Raw genomic sequence first — 16,333 nt, 5'->3', positions numbered from 1 at the left:
CTCCCACGTTTATGAGGATTGCTTAAAGAATTTTGCAAAATCCTCTGCAGCAAATAATCAGCGTAAAGAAATTATGAATGCGCCAGAAATAACCCTCCAAACCATTCTCTGGAATAAGAAATTGATCTGCATGTCTTGAAATATTGGCAGAAAAGGGGATTTTAAGAATAGGAGACCTGATCTCTAAAAATAATGACTTAATATTTTAGTGTAATGTGAAAGAGGTAGCTACAATTATTATGCAACAGCAATTTCATATTTTTGCCTTGTCAGAAACTTGGCTAAATAGTTCAATTTCTAATGATGCTTTTTGTATTCCTGGCTATTATCCTTTAGTTCGATTGGATAGACCGCATGGGAGGCGTGATGGTGGTGTTGCTTTTTATGTCTCATCTTCTGTCGGTTTCACGAGAAGGCACGATTTGGAAGTTAATGAGCTTGAATTGTTATGGATAGAATTAAAGCTCATCCGCATTGTGTTCCTTTGTGGTGTTTATTACAAACCACCTTGTCAGGATTCCGTGATAAATTTGAAAGTTTTGGAAAATTTGCAACTTTCTTTAGATAAAGTTTCTCAGCAGCCTAATTCTTTTCTTACGTTGATAGGTGATTTTAATGCTTCTTATGATCCCTCAAATCCCTTGGTTAGGAATGACTTTGGAGCATTATTATATCGGTGGATGGAATGTAACAACCTTTATCAAGTTATTAACGAACCTACACGTATTATGCAATATAGCGAGTCTCTTTTGGATTTAATCATAACAAATTGTCCTGGTTATTTCGTTAATTGCGGAACACTTAGTCCACCAGCAAATTGTGATCATTCTCTAATCTTTGCACGCCTGAACATCTCTGTCTCAAAACCTAAGTGTTATAACCGACGCATATGGCAGTTTAACGATGTTAATGAGGCAGAATTGTGTAATGAATTAGCACATTTTGAATCGGATGCAGAAGTATTTAGTAATTTATATGATATTAATGCTATTTATAGCTGCTGGTTTAAGCATTTTCATGATATAGTGAAGACGAAAATTCCAAGCAGGATAGTTATGATCAGACCTCGTGACAAGCCGTGGATGGATAGTTCTGTTAGACTGGCTATGACAAAACGAGATCGCTTATTGAAATTGTATTGTAAATATAAAACGCGACCCTCTTGGGAGAAATATCGGCAACAGAGGAACTTGACTACGACATTAATACGTAAGAATAAGGCCAAGTATTTTCATAAAGTAAATGCCAAATTGCAAGATGTAACAACTGGTGTTAAGGCGTGGTGGAGCATTGTTAAGGGACTTTACGGCGAAAAAGTGCAATCTACCGTTTCTACTTTGATTGAAGGTGTTAGGCAAGTTACTAATGCGCGAGAAAAGGCAGAAATATTTTGCGATATTGCGATCAGAGTAAGGTTGATGATACATTTGCATCCCTCCCAAGGGATTCTTCTTTTTTTCAGAATAATGCGTTTTTGTCTAATGTTTTTACAACGGAACGAGAGGTTTACAATCTACTTAAGATTGTTGATGTTTGCAAGGCGTGTGGACCTGACGGTATAGGGAATCGCATTCTTAAACTTTGTTCTGGTGGTATCGCTTCTTCGTTTTCAAAGTTAGTTAATATCTCTTTGTCTTCTGGTGTTTTTCCGTGTCAATGGAAGGTTGCAAATGTCATTCCGCTGTTTAAAAAGGATGATCGCCAGTGTAAATTGAATTATCGTCCTGTGTCCCTTTTGTGTTCTTTGTCTAAGATATTAGAGAAAATTGTCTTTATTAGACTTTACAATTTCTTACTTGAGATTGGTTATCTCAATCGCTTACAGTCTGGTTTCCGCCCAGGTGACTCGACGGCAAATCAATTAATTTATCTGGTGCATCAAATTTACCAAGCCGTTGAGGATGGGAAGGAAGTGCGTATGGTTTTTTTGGATATCAGCAAGGCGTTTGACAAGGTGTGGCACAAAGGTCTTCTTTATAAGCTTAAATCAGTAGGAATCAGGGGAGCTTTGCTTAGCTGGTTTGAAAGTTATTTGTCTAATCGTCAACAAAGTGTGGTTTTAGATGGGCAGTCATCTGATTGGCGCCAAGTTGAAGCAGGGGTTCCTCAAGGTTCGGTTTTGGGGCCTCTGTTATTTCTTATATATATATTAATGACATAACAGATGAAATTCAGTCAAAATGCTTACTTTACGCTGATGATACTTCGCTTTTTGAAGTCGTTGATTCACCTGGTAACACTAACTAAGACCTTGAATCCATACAAAGGTGGGCTACGAAATGGCTTGTTACAATTAATCCTAGTAAAACTGAATGTATGATGTTTTCATCTAAACGGGTAAGACCGCTGCATCCCGACCTATTTTACAACGGAAATAACATTACTGAAGTTTCTAGCCATACCCACTTAGGCATAACGCTGTCTTCTAACTTGACATGGAGAGCTCACATATTTAGTATTTATCAAAAAGCTAGTAAAAGATTAAATATGTTGAAAGGAATTAGGTATAAAGTATGCAGGGATACACTCAGAAAATTGTACAAGTCGGTTATCAGACCTGTTATGGAGTATGCTGATGTGCTTTGGGACGGCTGTACTGATGAGGAAAGCGAACTCCTTGAATCGGTTCAGTATGAAGCAGGGAAAGTCGTCACAGGTGCTATGCGGGGAACAAGTACGATTCGCCTTATGACAGAGCTGGAGTGGGAGGAGATGAAAGTTAAACGCGATATTCATAAACTTATTTGTTATTTTAAGATAGTAAAAAATTTGAGTCCGTCTTATCTTAAGGATCTGCTCCCAGCTAGAGTCTGTGAGAGAACTCATTTTAACCTTCGATCTTCTCAAAATTTTACTCTTTTCCCTGTGCGCACAGAGCGCTTTAAAAGGTCTTTTTTCTCTTCCACAACTAAATTGTGGAACGACATTGATTTGGAAATTCGTGAATCTGATTCAATTGGCTCTTTTAAGAGAGCGTTAGTTAATTATTTTAATATTCCAAAGTATTTTTCGCCTTTTGATTATGCTCTTGACAGATACTCTTCCGTAATTCATACTAGACTGCATCTAGGCGCTTGTGGTCTAAATTATGATCTATTTAAGATCGCTGTTAAGTCGTCATCTATTTGTAGCTGCGGCTTTGACAATGAGACTATAACTCATTTCTTTTTACAATGTCCTAATTATGCTGCCCTCAGATCTGATTTGCTCGCTGCTGCTGCTCGTGTAGCTTCTGGTCAATATTCTGACCAGCAAAAAGTTGACGTTTTTCTGTTCGGCTCTTCTGACATGTCAAATAATGAAAACGCTGAGATCTTCTCTCATGTCCAGCACTTTATAAGAGAGTCTAAACGTTTTTCTTTTCGTGGTCATTATCATTGACCTAATTAACTTAACTGTCTTTTTTGACTTACTTTGTATCCCGTGCCCGTGTTTGTTTTTTATGTGGTAATTAGAATTTTGGTGTAAGCCCCCCGTGATGAGCTCATTTAGCTCTTGGGGCAAACATGTATATAAATATGTTTAAATAATAATAATAATAATAATAATAATAATAATAAAAAAAGAGTTGAATCTTACTCCTATAATTCTTTAAACTTACTTCCGTGATAAATGTCCTGCCTTATCAATGGTAAGGGTTCCTTAAAAAATCCTCTCACTCTAACAAAAAGACATTTAATTTCGAGGAGCAGATTGTTTCAAGTCTTAGCGGGCAAAAGATTCCCAAAAATAAAGCTTGGTCAAAAACTATTTATAATGAACCTCAAATAGAGTTATCACTATCCTTTCTGCTCAAAAGAAAGATATTTTACGTTAGTTATTTTACGATTGATACTCTTGATTGGAGAAATAAATATGGCTTACCAAATCGTGCTACCTTAGATACAAAGTTGCATGAATTTTAATTGAAACATTAAATAGGTACCTTGTGATAAAAGATTTCTTAAGCAATAAGTTATCTTTGTGGAAAGGAGACCAAATCTCTGGAACATATCTTAATCTTTTGTCATAATGTGAATTAATTCTGGGCAGAGGTTACAAAGTTTCTATGAAATTTAAAAGTCAATATATGTAACTTTCACAATAGAGATATCATGTTTGGAATGCCAAACTGCAAGAGCTATTTGCCAATCATGTACTATCAATTGCTAAACAATATTTGTATTCTTGTCGTTGCAATAAAACCTCTCCTTTAACTAAAGTTTTTAAGCCCAGATTAAGAAAGATTCAAAACCTAGAACTATAGATTGCAAAGTCACAGAATAAGTTACCCAATCATACTATAAAATGGGACAATTTTGTAAGAAAAATTGATTTGTAATTTGCACACCGTTATCACAAGCCTTAGAGTTATGTGTGCATGAGATCTGAACAGATTGGAGTCCGTTGTGTGTTGTGATGTACCATGTTTTGTCTGGGAGTACATGTAAGTGTTTTTAACGGAATGTAAACTTGTAAAGTGCTGTGAAAATAATGAATGGTGTAAAAATACAAAATACAAAATAAAGGATGGATTGATCAATGACTGGCTGTCACAAGAACAAAGGACATACTAGTAAAATGTCTCGTCACACATTAGAATTTTTTCAAGTTCTAGTTTTCATTTATACAATACTTGTGTGTGGTCCTCTGTCAAAATTGAAAAAGGATAAGTTACATGATCTATATACTATAGATAATATTAATAAAATAAGCAAAAAAATGAAGACTTACCAACGTTTACAGCAATTTCAAGGTCAGCGTCCTTATCTACATACACATGGCATATGCCTTCGGCATGCCCCAGAACAGGTATTCCTTTACTCTGCGACTGAATGCGTTCAATCATCTCACTTGAGCCACGAGGGATGACCAAATCTATATAATTATCCAGCTGAAGAAGATCGTTTACATCTTCTCGTGTACTAACCTTCAAAAAAAGATTATACTGTTGTTATAATTATTATCTTCTATACTGATTGACTGGGTTCTTTTTCTGACTGTTTCTTCCCTTCCACTACAATTAATGAAAGAAGGGCACCTCTGCATTCCTCATGCAGATAAATAGATAAATTAGCATTGAATGATGGTAGCATTTCCTCAGTTAAAGTTCAGGAGCCCAAATTATTTCTTCATTGTAAGATAATTTGGGTATTTTGGTAGTGGTTACTGAAGATAATGAGTTTTGATCATTAACAAATTTGCTTACAAAATTACTGTAGTAGTCCTTGCATACAAGGTTGGCTTGACATGGGGTTTACTGACTTGGTGTAATTGTCACAGTTAGGTTCACTTAACGTGGGCTCTGCACAGTGATTAAATAGTGGCCTGGGTTAGTTATTAGGCCCAAGTTTTGGACTTAAGGTTAGGTTGGGGTTGAGCTGACCTCTTATAGAGGAGCTCAGGTGCACAAAGCGCGCCAGCGGAGCACCATGGGTAAGATTTTTTGGGAAATCTATCTGGGTTATGACCTCACGTACGTCCACCCGTACAGACTGTTGGGATGGGGAAGCAGGAGAACCTCTGGGATGGCAGTGTTTGGACAATTTTTCTTGACGGGAAATTGTGTGGCAGCGCTGCATTTGGCGACCTGTTTTTCCGGTGGGAAATCACATGAGTGACGAACAACGGGATAACGAGCAGGAAAGTCGAAGAAAAGCAAAAGAGCATGAGACAAGAGCCACCAAAATTTAAGAAATTTAAGTGAAGAAAGCCTCGAGGGAAGCCAAGGAAGGAGACGAACAGAAAATTTCAATGAAAATCATCGTAAAGCTGAGAAAAATAGGGCGAGAGACAAAACACTTATTTACAACGGTTAGCTTGCAGGTAATGTCTTCCTTCTTAATGTATGCCTCCCTGCCTCACAAATTTTGGAAAACTCACTAAAAAAACGAAGAAAACTTTTGCAATTCCGTGTTGACAGAGCTTGTTACAAATTTCAACCACCATTTTTGTGTGAAATGGATTTACAGTCGTGAGTTGCTTTGTTTCACTGTGAAATTGCAGTCGAGTAAGCGAATTTACTAAGCTTTAGGTTGACTTTTAAATTAGTAAGATTTTTGCTGTTGTTCTAAACTGAAGTGAGACGGAGTAAAGATTAACAGTCAAACGGAAAATGTTGTGAAAGAGATTACTGTGCATGTATTTTAGTTTTAACTAGTTGTTGATTCAAATTGTTGGTTATTGTTTGCAAGGCTTGTTTGTTTAGTGTGGTCAGCTCAGAGGTGTTTGATCTGTTTGATCACTGTAATACAATAAAAATGACCCTTATTTTTGTACTTTATGAAGAAGCATAATTATTTGCATGTACACTATATTGCTTTCTGGGGTTAGAAACGGCAGCTCTGCTTGTAGGCTTGGCTACATCTATATATTAAGAAGTACCATACAGTTGAAAGTTTGTCATTTCCTCTAAAATAATACATAAATGCGCTGTAAATAATATTAAGCAAAACAAGGAAAAAAAAAATGAAAATGTTGCACATACTTAATCTTATTTATTGACTTTCAGACTACATTTTTTTAAGACACACGACTAATCACCTACTGTATCTTGACATAATCAGTTTCTACATAAATGATCTTCCAATCAAAATATTAGGATGAAAAGGTGAAGTTCTATCCCGTTTCTCGATTTTAGTTGATACATGTTCATCAGGACAAAATGTTGGTGTGCTCTTTCTTTGTTTCATTTTGTTATTGTCATTTGATTGTTTTTGTGTTATTTGTCGAAGTTTCTTGCTTTGTCTTCATCTTCTTATTATTTTCGTTTATTAGTTGCTTGTAAATCCTGAATAGCAGTCCCCTCTTTGTCACTCTCTTCTGTATAAATTGCAGTGCTTGCCAAAGGAACTTATCTGCTTGGAAGCATCCCAAACACTTCCTCATAAGGGGGCACTGCCTGGTAGGGGACTGCTGAGGCACCTTAGCATAACATGGTACACCACTTGTTCCCTTCTTGATTTCTTTCTTTGAGAACGTTAGTTATTCTCGTTTACTGTTCCTTGAGTGGTAGGGTTTTTTGGTGCTCAATGTCCTGGTTATAAAATTGTTTGAACTGCAAAATTCTGCCATTTTCCGACTTTTGAACTCACCCCCATTGTCTCAATGAAGTGTGGAAGGAAAACCAAACAAATAGAATTGTTAATGTATGGCAGCGATAACTTAGTCAGACTCTTTGGAGTGCAACAGGTAAAGCTAGGAAAATTGACATGCAGAACCGATTTGTGGCTTGGATCACAGGAACACAGTAAGTTGCTGAAATCTATTAAATCAATTTGGATGAAGAATTGGCTTAATTACTGCTTTCTTTATGTGGTTGGTCATAACTTGAGAGAAAGTGATATCACATCTTAAGAAATTCCTGTACAGGAATCTCACATGGCAGGTTCAAAACACAAGTCACAGGCCATTGTTTTACAAGTACAGAAAGAACCCTAAAAATTAACGAAAGCTAACCTTAGGCCCAATGAGGCCTAAACAAAAACTTTAATGTTAGCATTGGTAAACAGTTAGGCTTGTTTCTGTATTGGTAAAACAATGACCTGTGACCTGAGACCTGGGTTTTGTATCTGCCACTTGTTTTGTCCTGGTCCTAAGTGTGCTGTTGCCGAGTGGGCTTTGCTTTGGAACCACATACTTGCCATTCTCATTGAATCTTTTTCCTTGATGTAGAAGAGACTATTACTTGTCTTACATGTAGATGGTGTCAAAAGATCGAGAAACAGTTGGGCTGTTTATGGCAAAAAGTCACAACAAAGTACTTTTGAATAATAAGGGAACCATAATTTATAAAGCTGTTTTGGTGTGGAACTCTACTGGAGTCAGTTATCTTTATAAGGCTTAGTTTTTTGTGAAAGTTGCAGAATTGGAAGGGCTCTTCAAACACACATAAGCAGACTGGACAGAAATTTTACGGAGTTAGTTTTCACTACAACCGTCATGCTTGCCTCTCAATGTACTCTCTTCTCCTCTGTTGGGCGCTCTTGTTTGAAATGTGTTAAAACACCAAGAATTTCAGCTCCATTATACACTTATGTCCAGGTTTGCACGCAAATGCGAAAATTGCGGATTTTGCTCAAAATCGCAAAAATCGTAAATGGTGAAAAGAAGAAGACAAATCCCCATTTGTGGTTCCAAAAATCGCAAAAATCACAGAACACTGAAAACCAAGCTTCCAGGCCTTCAATTTTTCACATAAGTGTAGATGGCTAGAGAAATTGACAAGCCAACACCAACAGCCACCTCTATTCTCTTCAAATTTAAATTAAAAAAACCTAACAGCAGGGTATGATTGCTTTCTTTTTCAAATAAACAGTGGAAGTGATTTCAAAATTAAAGGTGAACGTAGTGACAAACCAATTGTTGTTGTTGAAGATGATGATGGCTCCACTATCTTTCATAGCAGGTTAGCATAAGGAATATAATAAATTGTTTACGGAAATCTTTAGCTTCATTATATTAATTTCATTTCCTTCCAGTGACTTCTCTTACAACAACCTAGCTGCTTCATCTATTTCGATTGCAGGTAAATTGTGTCCTTGCCAGGTTCTTTGCTAAAATGATGAATACTGCTTTTATCTGCAATTCATAGTAGGGAATGCAAATCAAAGTGTAACTCTAGTGTGTTCAAATGTGAACACCCTCATCCAATTGTTTCCTCTTCAAACTTTTTCTCTTACGGGGCTTTGTCATAAAAACAAATTTTTAGGTGTTCAATTATATCAAAGCCCAGTTTGTGCATCTGTGCTTTTTCATTTAGGAGAGCAGCTCAGATTTAGAGTTTGAGCAAGGAAAGCTTTCTTGTAGCCAGTTCTCAGGAATATTTTCTACCAAAAGCAATCTAGCTAAAAATTTGTGATTAGGACGATGTGAACCCCCCAAAGGGTATCAGTAAGTTAATTTTACTTTAAAGATTTCGCTTCTTTAATAATAGCATTATCATTATTATTAATAATAGCAGTTATAGCAGTAGCAGTAGTAGCAGCAGCAGCACATATTTAATGGGAAAGTCTTGAAAAATGAAATATGTGCAAAACAAAATATATATTCCTGGCTATTGCATTAAGTCAGCAGTTCAGAAGTAGTATACATGCATTGAAAATCAAAGTTTAGATTTTCAGAAGATTTGGAAGAAAAACTCTTCTTTTTTTGTCAAAAAAATGTTGTTTGAATTTCCCCAGTGTTATTGTTTTCTAAATATAATTGTTTCAGTTTGCTACAAGTCAATTATATTTTAATTTTAGGAAATACACAAAGCCTAAGGCCTTGCTGAAGATGAAGATGACAAGGAAAACAACATATTTAATAATTGTCATTGCGCAATAAGGCTTATAGAGATTGTAGTTAAATTAATTGACCTGATTCATTCCCTCTGGGTTATTTTTTTGTTTGGAAATGATTATCAATTTTACATTTCATTCCCTTTTGATTCCCTCACTTTCATAGAGGAACTTCTGGTAATGGAATTCCTTTTCCTGAGAAACCAAAATTTCTTTTTGGATTGAATAGCATTTACCAAGTTGTAGAGTTCTCTTTCATTTTCATTTCAGTTCAACGTATTTTTCATATTTGAATATTTTGAATATTTTTAATGAGGCCTTTCTTTGTGACTAATTTGTTAAGTCAAAGTGAAAGTGCCACTTCGGTTGTTAAAGTTGTTGAGTTAATTGTTAGAGAATTGAGTTCATACAAATACCTGCAGCCTGTAATGGTGATGGATGTTACTGTTCTTTTTCAAGAAATCAAATTACTCAAGTAGTAATAAGCAGGAAAGTTACCTTAGAGAATTGTGTGTTCATACCACATGACTCTTGTGAATTAATTTCGCTTGACTCGCCTGTGCAAATGAACTGTCGCTGTAGCGCACGGATGCCTTCGCAAGTATGTTAAGTTTGTTTGCTATAAAAGATTTTGTATTCATGTTTGGTTTGTAAATTGTCAAGGAATAAACCGTCTCGAGTTATTTTGGTTGGAGTCGGAACTTCTTGAGACATTGGTGCCTGGGACCAGGATTTTGCCGAGGAGCTGCAGTAAATGGGCGAAGATTTGAAGCGATTAATTAGCGTCAGAGGGGCATACCATGGACATTACCGAAGAGCAGTAAAGGCGGCAAATGAAGAAATTCGTATTCCCCTGACTTGGACGCCCTTGAAGATGTGTTCGAAGGACTCTGTAGCAGAATGGAACGACTCTCACTACAAAATCAGAAGACTGAACTCGCTGTCCCAGAAGACAAAATTGAGGAGGAAATTTCACAAACACTTGAATACACCGATCATTTGATGGGACAAAAGAAAAATATTGCAAAATTCCTTCCAGTTGCAAAAGCTCAAGTTAAGCATGGAAAGGAAGAAAACAAGTCGGCAAGCTCCAAATCCACGATGAAGAAAGAAGCGGTTCATAATAAATTACCAAAAATTATATTGTCCTTTTCTGGAAACCCCATCGAGTGGCTGTCGTTTTGGCACAGTTTTCAACTGTCTGTTGAATCATTTGAGTGGGCTATTGAAAGGAGAAGCGGCAAGAGTTATTCAAGGTTTACCATTGAGTGAAAGCAATTATCAAAGAGCCGTTGACCTACTCAACGAGCGTTTTGGGCACAAGCAAGTGTTAATAAACGCTCACATGGATGCTTTACTTAAAATTCTGTCTGCGACAAACAACGTGTGACGCGTGTGAAGGATACATACATGGATCAGAATCTTATGAAAACTTGCTCATTCCCATTGTACTGAAGAAAATACCCGAAGAAGTGAGGCGTATTATGTTGAGAAGTCATGATGAAACGACGTGGACCTTGGCTGACTCCAGAAAGCAACTTCAGTATGAGGTGGAGACAAGGGAGAAGAGCAGTCTAGGACAGTCTGATAAAGAAGTGTCAGTAATAAATCCCCCTTTCAATTCCAAGTTTCCTACAGCTGGTGCTTTGTTCTTTGGTGCCCTGGGAAGAGAGAATGCCAAGAATGGCCGTACGTTTTGTGATGGGCCCCAAGCTTCGGCCTCATGTTAGATCATCCCAACAATTGACCAGAGACTCCAATTTCTCCGCAACCGGAAAAGATGCTTCAGGTGCTTTAAGAAAGGTCATATGTCAAAGTTCTGCTACTCCAAGAAGCCTTGGTCGCGGTGCAATGGAAAACATTACTTAGCGTTGTGTAAATCAAATGGAATTGACGGACATAAATCTTCTGGAACACATCCAGCCGAAGAAAATACAAGCAATACAAGCACGAGAAATCCTGAGAAAGACGATTCGACCATCCCAGGAGGATCTACACTTGTTGGCTTGAGGCATACTTCTCAAGATACCATCTTACTACACTTGTGGACATTGCCGCAGGTTCGAGAAGTTGCCAAGCACACCAACTATTTGACAGTGGATTACAGGGCATGTTTATCTCTCAAGACTTGGCCAACAAGATTGGAGCTAAACCGTTCAAGAGAGAGGAATTACTGATGAGCATGCTTGGTCATCACAAGATGCCCATGGCAGACTTCAAAATGGTCAGAGTCTGCCTCATGGCTGACGGAGAAGAAATCATCATTAATGCCTTGGTGTCCCCAGTAATCTCACCTCACATCTTCAGGATAGTGATCTTAATTTCCCTTATCTACACAGACTTCGTTTAGCAGATCCAGTGAGGACGAGAGGACCACTGGAGATAGACATCATCATTGGCAACGATTATTATGGGTCGTTAGTAACTGGAGAGATAATCAAGGGAGATGGGCCTATGGCTATGAATGGCAAGTGTGGTTGGCTCTTATCAGGACCAGCGATCCAAGCTGAATGGCCGACAGAAATTATTGGAACCAATTGTTGCAGAATCGAGGTCATACCTGCTCAAGACGATGAAACGCTAAACGAAATCCTTCCTTGATTCTGGGAGTTACATTCACTCGAGATTGCTGACTCGCTCAAAGTGCTCAGACATTTTAGTGAATCAGTGAGCTTCAACGAACAAGAAGGAAGGTATACAGTCCAGTTGCCCTGGAAACAAGTAGTTCGAGTTAGCTAGGGAGTTCAAGTTACCGGGGTTCTACTGTAGTGTAACAGCGCTGCACGCAGGTGAATTTACGCAGTCTTTCCTTTCTTAGAGGAAAGTCGACAACCATGTTCCTACAAAAAAGAGGCTCTGTGACATCAGCCCTAAATCCCAATCCAGTGCAGTAAATGGATCACTTTGGCAAGCCAGTAGTAGAATTCCTACTAACAGTGATGTAAGTATAACATATGTCTGTGCCACGCAGGCCTTAAGTTTTGTAACATAACTGCAACTAAGATTTGCATTTTTTGGTAAAGGGAAAACTGCACATTCAAGGAAGTTTGAAATATTGATCAAGAGTAAATAATAAAGAGTAAATAATAATAAAGTGCACATTGTTAGGTTTTATACAAACCAGCCTGGACAGATCTGATGGAAGTTAATTAGTTTCAAACATGTCATACTCACCTACAATTCCGTCTGTATTATTTTTCCATACAGTTTACGAAACAAGACAAAAAATGCGTGAACATTTAAAATGAGATCTTGTACCCTGAAGTTCCAATTGAATAATTGAAAAATTGTTCCCCCTTCTCTTGGAGGATTGCTTTGCACTCTGCCTCTTCCTCTCGTTTTACAACTCCATCCTGTTTGTTATCGCACATTGACATAGCTATGAAATACCCACAATATTTTTGCAGGACATGACTGCTACAACTGGACAAACCGATGACCATGAACTTTGCCAAAATCCTTTTGAATTGGAGGTATGGCATACACTCCAGAATTATTAAAGAACAAATAAGGCTTAAAGTTGGTGAGAAGGCTAATAGGGTGAATTTCCAGTGCCCTTCCCAACAGGGTCCCCCTATTAAAAAGGAAGCTTAGCAACAGGTCCATTTTATTACGGGGATTTTGAGATCAGAATCGTCTTTCAATCATTTTTTTTCACCTCGCACAGTATGTGTTTATCCCACAAAAGCATGACATGACATATATTGCACGTGCAGGCACTCAGCCACAATGTAAACGAAGTTAATAAAATTGGTTTCAGATTCGATAGGAAATACTTCTGAGGTTTTGCATGGTGTAGTTTTTGAAATCAAGGTAACAGTCTGGGAAAAAATATACTAAGAGTTGTTGCATTTTTTACATGGAACAATAGTTAAAGTTTATTTCGTTTAAGGTTGACACAGTTTTTTTTCCCACAAGTGAAATACCTCAAAAACCAGCAAGACAAGCCAATATTTGAGTTGGGGAGAAAAGAACGCTACCAGCCGAAACAAGCAGTGGATGTATTGTTACGAAAAGCCCCTCATGTGAAAATGTGTGATAGACAGCCCTTAGGAGTACGCCAAAACATGTCCTACCTTATCGACATTAGCAAGCTGAGTAACTGGGAGGATATCAAAGCTGACAGAAATGGAGTATACCACGGTATGCTACAGTGCGGTGTTTGGACAGTGGCTTGCGAAGTAAACCAGATCGACACCAGTTTTGAAATTATCGCTAAGAAAAAAGAAACCTTACATGACGACAATCACAATGCACGAAAAAACGGATTTACACCAAATTTGCACAGAGCAAATATAATGCAAACATATATTTACTCTAGAGCAAACCTGTAGCAAACATGGTAAATGCCGCATTTGCTACTATATTCACACAGGTGTGAAAATATGGTGCAAATGTGGCACTTACCATGTTTGCTACAGGTTTGCTCTAGAGTAAACATATGTTTGCATTATATTTGCGTTGTGCAAATTTGGTGAAAATCCATTTTTTCGTGCAGTGGATCGATCAGTACCACTTGATGACTAATTCCAAAAGAAACAAGGCATCACCAACTCTTGTTCGTTCAATATTTCTTTTGACATAGAAGAGTGGGAAGATTGTAAATGATGCTTGTCTGTTACAATACCATATTTCCTCAGGAGAAGCCACCGTGAACATCAAAATTGAAATTTGTCCAGTACTGCATCATTTTGATGTCCCATATGACACATGGGTCTTGGGAACGGAGGTCTTGTGTTCCCATATCTCTCGCTTCACAACTTCTGAAAAAATGAGCTATCCCCTATCCATTGATCCAACGTTCAACATGGGGCCCTTCGGAGTTACTCCCATCGTGTACAAACACCTCTTTCTAAAATCTAAGAGGACATGTGAAAGTCCCATTTTTTAGGGCCTATGATGTTGCATCACCGTAAAACAGAAGAAAATTACCGGATTCACTCATCAGTGTGCGCAGCTAAGATCAAACATTTGAATCAGGCAAGGGGTTTCATGACTGACGGAGAAGAAGCATTGATCCAAGCTTTGAGTGCAGATATGCCTAAAGCAAAACACCTACGCTGCTTCAAACACTTTGAAGGTAACTGCAAAGAGAAATTAAGGGCACTAGGTATCTGCAGTTCAAAACAGCAGAGTACCTTTATTAACAAGGTGTTTGGAGTGAACGGAAAAAAAGAGGGAATTCTGGATGCAGAGGACAAAAAAGACCTGAAAAGACGACTGGAAGCCTCCAAAGAAGAGCTTGACAGGGAGGAAAAAAACGTGCAAGGATGACGCATATGAATGCAAGTTCTGGAAATATCTAGAAACAAGCTGCAACATGATTGTAAACCAACATGGTTGTAAAAGTTGGACGCCGTGCTGGGCTAAAGGAGGGTCCTGACGGCAAACCAGTCCACTCATACACAAACCCATCAGAATCCATGAACCATGTGATGTCCAGTTTGAAGAAGGATATTGTTTCAAGCGACAATGTGAAAGACCGAGGACATACGAAACTTGAGTGTACCACATCAGTGTTTGAGGAAATTCACCGAAAGCTCCAGGATGAATTACGTTTGGCCATTGCTGGAATAAGCGAAAAGTACACACTTTCCGAGTTTGCGGTCTCAACTGACACCTGGTTTCAGTGGTCACCCGAAGAAAGGGAAAAGTATGTCACGGATATGAACAAAATATCAGTGGAGGAAGCACTCGAGGGGAAATGCATTAGTGAGCCCAATATACCAACCCAACTACCAGAGAAAGAATTCTCTGAGTTCTCCGTGGATGTTGCCAAATTTCTGGAGCAAAATATGGGATACAAATTGGTTACAGCAAAGCATGTTGCGGAAAACGCACTGCTCTTAGTAAATCACCCTCTTGCCATCCAGGAGCAGCCAACCCTGCATTCTTCTAGTAACAAAGTCGAAGACGCTGCTGTACACGCTAAGAACGGTAGAGTACAGTGTACTGTGAACACAAATTTCGTATCTTGCAATTGCCCAAGTTACAAATTTGATAGTATTTGTAAGCATTCCATTGCTGTCGCTCAGTTGAAAGGGTTTCTTGAAAAGCACTTGAACCATGTTACAAAAGAATCAGGGCCAAGGTGCACAGAATCAGCTCTGGCCCTAGACACAAGCAAACAGCCGGGAAAAAGGGAGGCCGAAACAAAGCTAAATATTGCCCCTCTAAACAGCAAACCACGCCAACAGAAGTTCAAACGCAAAGAAATCAAGGCCTGTACACCCATATACACCACCTAGAAGAAGCCAAGAAATGTAAGACATGCAACGTGGACTTCTGCCATCTGGTACTAGAGCACAAAGAAAGGTGGTACTTTCTGAAGGAAGGCGACTGGAACAACAAAGTGCCCACAAACAAAGAGAGAAAACGATATTACCATCCAAACCTACAGAAATGTTTGAGGCCCAGGTTCCCCTACATAACATCCCAGTACATCAAAAGGACGACTGTGTACCACAGCTACGATAATTCAACGTTTATTTATCATTGTTGTATATACATAGTTGGCGATATATCGCTATAGGTGAGGCAAACGGTAAATCTAGTACAATTACTTTAAAATAACAATCGGCTACACATCCGATTGTGTGGGCCCCCTTGTGAAGGAATTGCTCGGGTGGGAATTCAACTTAGATATCTGAGCAGAAAGAGTGTTTGTGCTAGGCTCTAGGAGGAGGGTGAATAGGATCCGCTACTATGTTCATTGAAATAAAACCTGTAGTATACGTACAGTACACAGTTACGGCAAGGACTATAGATGTTTGATTTTTTGAGGCTGATCTTTCAAAAATCCTTTCATGTTTTATGCTAAGGTAAAAGGTGCCTTATTTGTGAACTCCACTAATCTGCTCTTTTTTTCGAAAACGTCCGCAAACTGTTCGCCTTTAAAAGCAAATCTGTCGATGCTCGAACCTATTCACCCAATCCCCTCTTACACAGCACTTTAAAGCAGCCTATTAAAAAGTAAAAGTTGTTATTTAGGGCTTCAGAAAAGGAAGAAATCATTTCACTGGACATGGAGAGGTTCACGTTTTCGTTATAATGATTATAGTTACTTGCTACAG

General features: G+C 38.3%; 1 protein-coding gene and 1 pseudogene across 4 annotated transcripts in view; one reads left to right on the top strand and one right to left on the bottom strand.

The window, feature by feature from the left end:
• The window catches only part of LOC138007091 (delta-1-pyrroline-5-carboxylate synthase-like), a 209,368-nt gene that overhangs the window by 17,281 nt on the left and 175,754 nt on the right, over positions 1–16,333 (bottom strand). For all 4 annotated transcript variants that reach the window (XM_068853811.1, XM_068853813.1, XM_068853812.1 and 1 more), the window contains one exon: positions 4,714–4,909. In XM_068853811.1, the coding sequence (XP_068709912.1) occupies positions 4,714–4,909 (196 nt within the window). The remainder of the gene's footprint in view (positions 1–4,713; positions 4,910–16,333) is intronic.
• LOC138008676 (uncharacterized) lies at positions 14,597–15,691 on the top strand (annotated as a pseudogene).

The sequence above is a fragment of the Montipora foliosa genome, chromosome 6 (genome assembly GCF_036669935.1).
Source record: "Montipora foliosa isolate CH-2021 chromosome 6, ASM3666993v2, whole genome shotgun sequence".
In the NCBI taxonomy this organism is placed as follows: domain Eukaryota; kingdom Metazoa; phylum Cnidaria; class Anthozoa; order Scleractinia; family Acroporidae; genus Montipora; species Montipora foliosa.
Note: the sequence above shows the minus strand (reverse complement) of the source record. Positions and strands in the feature narration are given on the sequence as shown.